The sequence below is a fragment of the Macrobrachium nipponense genome, chromosome 43 (genome assembly GCF_015104395.2).
Source record: "Macrobrachium nipponense isolate FS-2020 chromosome 43, ASM1510439v2, whole genome shotgun sequence".
In the NCBI taxonomy this organism is placed as follows: Eukaryota; Metazoa; Arthropoda; class Malacostraca; order Decapoda; family Palaemonidae; genus Macrobrachium; species Macrobrachium nipponense.
Genome location: NC_061104.1, coordinates 49,086,451 through 49,095,910, shown reverse-complemented (window position 1 = coordinate 49,095,910; position 9,460 = coordinate 49,086,451). Strand labels below are relative to the sequence as shown.

Below are 9,460 nucleotides of genomic sequence, written 5' to 3'. Positions count from 1 at the left end.
CATTTGTGATTTTATTTTTATAATTTTTTATCCTGCTCTGCATTGCATAGGTGTTATTACAGCCAATACCTAAATAATATAGGTACTATTTGAGGGATGGTCCTTAAATGTCAAGTATACCTTTGCTGGAAGAGATCTTGCCATTATTGTATATATTTATAGATATACTATTCCTCAACTTAAGGATACATTGAATGGATACTTTTGAAAATATTTCATGTTAAAAGAGTATGCAGTTAAATGGTGTTCATTAGGAAAGAAAATTATTGCACATTTTCTTGCAAGATTCATGAACACCCATTGATTGACATGTGCCCTTGCTTTTCATCCTGGTAAGCTGTTTTTAGAAATCTCTAGGTTGCTCTGCATGTTAATACCTTCTTTAAATTTCCTGTGATGATCTCAGATCTTCAAGTTATAAGAGAAATTTAGAACTTTAAATGTTAGCTCAAGATGCTGAGTCCATATTCAAGTAACACCCACCGTATACAAGTTATCATAGGTCAGTTTAGTATCCATTTAACTACTTATGGAGATGATAGTGATTGGAAGAAGTCAGGAGAGAAGTAATGTATAATCCAGTCTCTTTAGAGTTACTTTTCTGTTTTGTATATCAAGGCACTTGCATTTCGAGAATACAGGCAGTCCCTGGGTTACAACGGGTTTGGCTTACAACGTTCTGAGGTTAAGGCGCTTTTCTATTATATTCATCAGAAATTATTTCCAGGGGTACGGCGCCTACAACGCTGATCTGGCAGAAGAAATATAACACCAAAAATTTAAAATAATCAATTTTTGAAGGTTTTTTTTATGAAAAATGCAATAAGAAAGCAGTTTACATAGATTTTTAATCCACCCAAAGCATTAAAAGTAAGGTTTTCTTATGATTTTTGACGATGTTCCGGCTTACGACGATTTTCAGCTTATGACACGTCTCAAGAACAGAACCCCTATCATAACCCGGGGACTGCCTGTATAATTTTTCCGTATTGTAAATGAGTTGCAGGTAGGCTGTACCCACTTCTCTTTCAATTGTTTTAACTTGCACTCTTTACAGCATACCAAAGAAAGTGGACGCTTCGGCTGCTGCCATTTGTTATCTGTGCTGGATGCTGCTGGAAAGTATATTACAATAATAGAGAACGATGGATGCATTATGAGAATATGATTTTTTCCTTTCGTTGTTAAAGCTTATTGCGAATATAATAAATTAGTTGCAGGTAGGTGGGGGGTAGTTTGTACCCACTGGTCTTTCAATTGTTTAAGAAGAATAAACACATCATACACTGGAACTGGCTTGATGCAGGAGAGCGTTGCAGTCATACTGTCGCAGCACTTTTTATGTTCCATATAACATACAGATCTGCTTCTCAGTAGTTTCAACTCTCCAGCAAGGGGAGTGAGGAGTGGTGGCAAACCCGTTTAATGGGTCTAGCATGGTTTGTTGCTTGAACAGATATTGTTGTCTTGGACTCCCATATATGCAGTTAATCTGGACATGTTACACTGTACTTAAATCCAGAGGTCAGTTCAGGATTCTCATACTTCCCTCCAAGTATGAGTCTGTCCTACGTTGAAGACTGAAGGTTTGTTCCCTGTATGAACAAATGACAAATTTGTTTATCAATTTGTATTTTTCATAGCTAACAAACCTGGTCTTAACATTGACTGCTGACCTCTAGCCACCCCTCTTATGTCTTATCTTGATTCATTAACTTGCACTCTTTACAGCATACCAGAGTGGATGCTTCGGCTGCTGCCATCTGTTATCTGTGTTGGATGTTGCTGAAGAGTATTGTACGTAGTATTACAGTAATAGGGAATTATGGATGACTGTTCCTAGGAGATAGTTGTTTGAACAGCATTGGTTTCGGGCAAAAGAGTGTATGTTGATTTAATTTTACCTATGGCCTGTAACCTTATTCTCTGTGCTCCTTTTGCAGAGGCCAGACTTTTACTTTTGATTTGGCTTTTGAGAAATATTTTGGCTGGTCTCCATCATGGTGGGAGAAACATGGGACACATCATAAGAAGGCCGAACTGGTGTCCTGTTGCAGTATTAGAAAGTGTTGAAGGAAACAACCTGATATAACAGTTTTGGGATGGCTTGTCATAGCTTGAGAGGAATGTCTCATTTGGATTGTTGTATGAGCAAACACTTTACCATTCAGAAACATGTCTCAGTAGAGTGCGTTTACATTGTTGTACGAGCATAACACTTTTCCATTCAGAAACAATTTAGATGGCTTATTGTGTGCAGGACTCATTCCAAAGACATGAATTATGAGCAGGATCATTATTGGGATCATGTATAACTGGGTTCACCACACCATTGTTCAAGACAACCAAACAGGTAGGCCCCCTATTTCTGATGCAAGATTATTTAGTACTTTTCTATCATCCAGACATATCTTGTAAACTATGGTCAGCCTCTTGGTCACACTATTTCCTGTATGCTGTGGTATTCTATTAAAAACTCATGAAATCCTGGTGTAATAATGTAAGTTCATTAAGAAAATTTAACAATTTATTATTTACCATGTTAAAGAGAACTAAGGGTAAGTAATGAAAACAATTGAAAGTTTAATTTGTACTCTTGACTGTTGCTATCAAATTTACAGCCCTAATTTTTGCGCTAAAGAAAACTAATCAAAAGAGGCAACAAAACTTAATCAAATATGGATGATTTTAAAGGAAATTCATACATCAATTATAATTACAAATGAAAGTGGTTTATTTCAATTGAAAATGACCAGCAACATTTTATGGTTGGGTACATACTTGCAGCTGTTTATATAAGCATGTTTTATTTTTTTATTTTTTACCGTTTTACACTAAAATTATCAGTTTTTAGCAGATATCAATTTTTACTATAGTTTTAAAATGATTTAATGTTTCATTTACAATTAATGAATTCACTGACACATCTCAAACCAAATTCATTATAACGCTGAATAATCTTTTGGATTCCAGTGCTTGGCCTCGGCCTTAAATTCCATATTCCGATCTATGGTTAGGGTTGGGGTCATATCGAGGTCACCCAGTTCTAAAGTAAGCAGGTGTAAAGCTGGGAGCACAGGTGAATCTGGACCCAAGAGGAGATTAGCAGGTACTGGGATGGTATACCCAGTGTTTCCAAGAACTTTTATGACTGTTAGCCTTGTTTCTGTATTAAGCCAGAGAAGTTTGTGGAACACCCATATTCTTGGAAAATGGCCAGTTTCCCATTTGTAAGCCTGTTACTCTGTCCATGCAATGTCTGTGATTTTGAATAAAGCGCCTCAGAGGCGTGGTTGGTATGGTATTAGCGTCTCACCTCGGTGGTCGTGGGTTTGATTCTCGGCCATTCCATTGAGGAGTGAGAGATGTGTATTTCTGGTGATAGAAGTTCACTCTCGATGTGGTTCGGAAGTCACGTAAAGCCGTTGGTCCCGTTGCTGAATAACCATACTGGTTCCATGCAACGTAAAGCACCATACAAACAAATAAGCAATGTCTGTGATTTTGAATAGAAAACCGTAAGTGGATTGGCTTGTAGCCACCCTCAAGAGGCTCAAGCTACATAGGTGATGTCCCACAACATTTCTCTAACAAAAGTTGTTACTGAAGTTAATTAACAAATGAAGGAAAAGATGGGCAGATTATTCTGTGGTATCGTCAGTTTTATGGAATGTCATAATGGCTTCAAAGAGAGGTGTGCTATGCAGTATCGCTAAAATAAGTACAGATGAATATTACCGGAGAAATGAATGGGAATTGAACGAGGAATTCCTGACAGACAAAGCCAATAATTTTATCAGAAAGGAACACAAAAGCGGGAAGATGAGGGCAAACATCGCGAACGGAGATAGAGATGATGATGTTAATTTGATTTTATAAGATTTAAAACTTGCCCAGCACTTTGCACTTAAAGCTTTCAAGTGCTTGATATTAAAGAGAAAGATGGAATAATTGGGGAGCCATATAGAGAGATCCAGAAAATCAAGATGAAGTATCCAATTGTGGAACAGGGAGACAACCCCACAGTTGAACTCAAAAGTACGTAATATTTAAAGAGGTTTATCAGTAATATTGAAGAAAGGATGTATAGGAATGGATGTAAAGTGAAAGACTAAAATGCGGTTGTAGCTAAAGGCCAAAGGAAAACTACATTCCCTTTGGTAATTCTTACAGTGCGCCATGTAAGACTGACTCACAGCACTCAACCTTGACTCAACCCCTGCCGGTGGTGACGGTGTGGTTGGCAGGTATGGACAGAGCCAAGGCCTATAGGCCTTGGACAGAGCCTACTATAGCAAGGAGTTCGGGGATAATTGGGGTGAATGATTATCATCTATATTATAATATATATATAATATATATCTATATATATAATATTATATAATATATATATATAATATATATTATTAGTAATTAGATATGTAAAAAAATATATATCCAACCCTGAACAATTCTGGGTCAGTTACTTTGGGCACTGTGTTTATTCTTTTCAATTTCATTCCTTCTTTTGGGCGAGGAAAAAATAGACAATGGGATTTGTAATAAGAAGAAAAATCTAACATCAATTTGTGGTATTTTCTTGCTTTCAAATGCACTTTTTTTACGTTTTCATTAGGAGAAGAAGAGTATAGTTTTAAATGCATTTGAAATTCTCATTAATAAGAATTTCAAATGCACTGTACTGTCCCCATGTAAAACTTAATTTTTTAAAAATTCTGAAATGGAATTCGGACAAAAAGTGTTTGGCGAAAATAATTAAATGTTGTAAGATTTTAAGTCTGTGATACTACAACGCTTAGATCTGTGTGCAATGTTAAATGAACCTTAAAAGATACTGTGCACAACCAGGAGCTTGCAGTCTAGCTTAGCTGAACCATTTAATTATTGTCATATTATTATTGATGGGTCGAGGGTTTTATTGCTTTGCCACTTTGGGGATCTGGCAACTGGCATACTGACCAGGCCCTTGATTAAAATCCTGCGCAGTCCTTGATGAAATATATCGATGAATTTATCATGATGGTCAATCTGACAATATTTATATAAATATAATGACAAGACCTATATCTTGGGCTAACTAACAACATTGGTTATATGCTCGCACGTGAACTCAAAAAATAATTATTACTATTGTATCATTGCAATTACATAATTACATTAACTTTCATAAAGAATATTTTGAAGCTGCAAATGTAATAGTAAGCACAACCATGCCTTATTTTTTTAGAGCAAAGTAAACTGGCAACGTATCCTGGAACTAGGCCAATGTACTGAACCATTTATTTTACATGATTTCATTACCACTGCATTATATAATTTCTTACTGTTACCGTTGTTATACACGGTCATTCATTTAGGGCAATATCAGCTGACAACGGAATCATGAGCGCTATTATCAATACTGGTAAACTAGGCCTATGATTTCTGCTAAGATCTTACGTTATACGAATTAAAGTTATATCATTAAAGCCCGTTCCTTTCCAAAGTTTATGTCAATGTAGTCATAGAATAACCAAACTGATTATACAGGCACAGCAATAATTTTCACATGTAAAAATTGCAATCTGTATTGCAAAGCTGTAAAGTGCTTCGCTGAAAAATGATTTGGTACCAAATAGCAATATGAATGTATGTATATAATTCAAAAAATGTTCAGGAAAATATATCATCAACACTAGCAAAATAAGAATATTCTCTAGTATCATGAAAAAGAATAAATGTAGATTTTGTTGGAGAAGATTAAAAATAATTTTGAATAGGTAACTGAGCTATAGGCTGGTTGGAGCTGGAGCCAGCCAGTTCGTACGGTCAAGATCTAATGTATATTCGAGGTCTTGGTTTGCACAAGAATCAACGGTGTCAGGTCATGCATCTGATAAACATCCAAACGCATCCACAAATTAAAAATGATAATACTAATTATTTATTTTTAAAGATATTTGTGTGTGAGACTTATAAAATAGAATAATGAAAAAAAAATCGTAACTTACTATTAGATTTTATCTAGCATACGTTTTTTAAGTAAAAAGCGTGGAAATTGTTTTACGTGTGGATTCCACACTCCACAGTCCACACCTAATCACAATGTGGACAAGATAAGCCGTATCAGTGACGTCATTTCCCCACTTCGGCAGCCCTGGTTGCAAATTGTTATGTTGATCATCCACCCTCCAGGTATCAAATACACAACATTGCAGCCATCTGGTCTCAGTAGTCTTTATTTTATTTGAATATTAAAGTTATCCATGCTCGTGCTTCTGCCAACGCAACAACACAGGACACCACGGCCGGCTGAAATTTTCATGGGCCTAGGCCCATGCAGCAATTATTAATATACCGAGACCACTGTTATACATCTGTTTTCGGTGGCCTTCATTATAAGGTGTAGCTACAGAAGTCTCGTTTGCGTTGAAGAGACTTCGGTGAATTTTTTTTCTTGTTTACTAAATCACTTCAGCAACAGATGAATTCCCTCTGGTAATACATTTTAAATAATTTTTTTCTCGTGATTCAAAACGGAATTCAAAAGTTAATATACATAAAATTGGTTTAAGGAGTAGCAATCTGACGAAGTTATGAGATTCAAATAGCATATATGATGTCATGTTCTAAGAACAGTGAGCTCCTTTTTTTCCTTGGAAAAATATAAATAAATAAATAAATTGAACGCAAAATAACAAAGGTAGGCGCCTTAATTAGCCTCATGATTATCATTCTTAGACCTCTGTGCTTAAGACTGATCCTGTGTTAATTTGGCTCCGTTCCCCTGTAAGGAGATTAGGTCATTTTTACCTATCGTGACATGAAAAGCCACTGAGATGCTTTAGAAAATCCAGTCCGTATCTGACTTCATTAGTAACTTTTTTTTTTTTTTTTTTTTTTTTTTGGTGGAACAAATAGGACCATAACAACTTAAACACCAAATGATAATAATTTAAGAGTGCTTCCATGCCACCCGAAAAAAACCCACAAATGATGCAATGCTGATTACTCAAGGATGGTCTAATGTTTGTTGAGTTAGTTTGGTTATGTGAAAAATAAAGGAAAAGTTAGACCACTAAGACTGAGTAGCATATGTATATATGCAGGTGTAGGTATACTCCAGAAAGTTAGCAGCTGGGAAACAACATATTATTTGGTATACATGCAAGGACAAGGTAGATCGTACAATGATTTTTGTTGTATAGACTGAAGAAAGTAATGACCCAACACCAAAGAAATTCTTGAGACTAATATAAAGGTAATTGAATTCTTTTGTTTACTGAAAGAGGACTTGATGTTATTATATTTTTCTGTGGTATCATTTATTAGGTGTGTGAAAATTTGTGTTAATATTACATAAGTTTACGTCTGTATACAGGAAATTCAACATGAAAATTTAAAGAAAGTAAAAAAAAATAACTTTTTATAAATATTCATTGAGGTAGTCTGTATTCATCCCTAACAAAATGTAAATATTGGTGAAAGGTGCCATCTGGGCAAGTACCATTAGGTTTCTAGAATCCATTGATTAAGGCCCTAGTATTTCTTGAGAAGATAGAAGTATGTTATTTGTTTCTATTTATTAAAAAAAGATATATTTAAATTACCAAAGAACTGGGAATTCGCTCTATAAATAATTTTGGATTGAGAGCCTTTCACTAGTGTATGGTCGTAGCAACTTTTTTGAAAACTTTAAGTCTACTAAAAGTACTTGCTAAGTTTACGTTATCACTGCAGCCGGTAGAAGATTTTATTTTGGTTTAGGTTTCGTTAAGATATGACCACATGTCAAGTTTATTCACTGAATTTTGTTATTACTACGAACCTGTTGATGTTTCAACAGATATGTCATGGGGAGGAGCGCTGTGGATGGGAGATGTAAGTTATTCAAATGCATTAAAGAAATGTGCTTAAATTGTGTGCTAAGTTCATCTTCGAGGGCTACTATAGCCGGTGGAATTTTTAGAACGTTGTTTACATTTTCTCTGCGATCTGCTGACGCTGAACATATTTTTAATCTTTGTGCATTTTATTGACGTCGCTTTTTAATATTACAGTAGATATGGCACGGGAAGGGGCCTTGTGATGGGCGATGTAAGTAGTTTTTTCAATTGTATACATGTGACAAAGGTTAACTTTCCACGTCGCAAAACGTGACAATTTTCATTCTAGGCTAGGTACTAGGGAGTTGCGTAGGCCCAAGTCCTTGGCAACTCCCCTGTGTGGAATTCGGCCTTGCCCGACAGATTTTCCATTCGACACCAGTTGAGGACGACGGGCACATAACCTTCATTAATTTGCCATGTCTTGACCGAATCGGACCTTGTCTTCCAAACCTGGATTAGGGTAAACGACCGAACCCCGACATCGTAGCGTCCACCTCTCTCAGAATGCGGCCACTTCCCGAAAAAGCTCTTGGATTATGCCATTATTTGGTATTTTAGGAGAAAATACTTCAAGAGGATCATAGAGGTCTCTGTTTGAAGGCAGGATGGGCCACAACTCTTAGCCTAACTGATGCTCATGGCAGCAAATTCAAGTAGGGTAGAACATCACAGCAGGCCAAGCAGGCCACCTACAATCAATGCAAGCCACCCTCCGAAAAAGTACATTATAACGCGTCCTGACACCCGAGATGGGCATCAGTCGCGACTTCCTTGTTGGTGAGAAACGGAGCTAAAGACCTCCTACTCTCCTTTCGAAGTAAGTATTTCTCCAAAGTTAGAAATTAAGGCCAAATTTTAAGATTTAAACAGAGGGTACTGAAAACGGTCTCAAACGTAGTGCAAATCTCACCAAAACGTGTTCAACATTTTTACTTACAACTCGAGGTATTTAGAAGATTGACGCCATCTCGATGTTTACGGAGTAGCTTGTGTCAATAAACTACAACCATTTCCTGTGATAATTCCGCACACCACTTGTACCCACAGACGCTGGAGCACTTTTATCACAACAATCGAACACGATTTCTCACCAACAACAAGCCAGGCGTAAACAGCTGTTTGGGTAGAAGATGACGAGGAAGCGTGCTCTTGGCTAATTTTTTACAAATAAGTAGTAAAACATCAATATTTTACATATTTATGATGATTAATTTGCATATTCGTTATTGAAAAAGTAACTCGACTCTGACTCAAATTTAAGTAATTATTTTTCTGAATTAGAACGTTCTTTCAAGTTCTGTATTATGACGTCACGACATCTTGACTTTCGTACCTATTGTAAATAATTGCTATACTCAACTGTCATTGCAGAACAGTTTACCAGTTATTCATGCAGATTGTTATCAGCTATACATGTAATTGTTATAATCGTAATGCGCATATATATCTTTATTATTTTTACTTTTTGGATATATGAAGATGTTTTACTGTTGGATTATCGCCGTAGTGTGACGCAATCGTTTTCGGGTCCATGGGCCTCTGTCTGTTTTTCGCACCATAAGAAATTATGGGCCGAATTTGCAATGACCAGA

At 36.2% G+C, this 9,460-nt stretch overlaps 1 protein-coding gene across 3 annotated transcripts in view; it reads left to right on the top strand.

Moving 5' to 3' along the window:
• The first annotated feature begins 7,706 nt into the window (after positions 1–7,706).
• Positions 7,707–9,460, top strand: part of LOC135213724 (tRNA selenocysteine 1-associated protein 1-like) — an 82,910-nt gene continuing 81,156 nt past the window's right edge. For 2 of the 3 annotated variants that reach the window (XM_064247837.1, XM_064247834.1), the window contains exon 1: positions 7,707–7,860. In XM_064247837.1, coding sequence (XP_064103907.1) covers positions 7,768–7,860 — 93 coding nt within the window. In that variant the 5' untranslated portion in view covers positions 7,707–7,767. Of the gene's footprint in view, positions 7,861–7,926; positions 8,077–9,460 lie in introns of those variants that run through there. The other variant, XM_064247835.1, reaches the window with a different exon arrangement.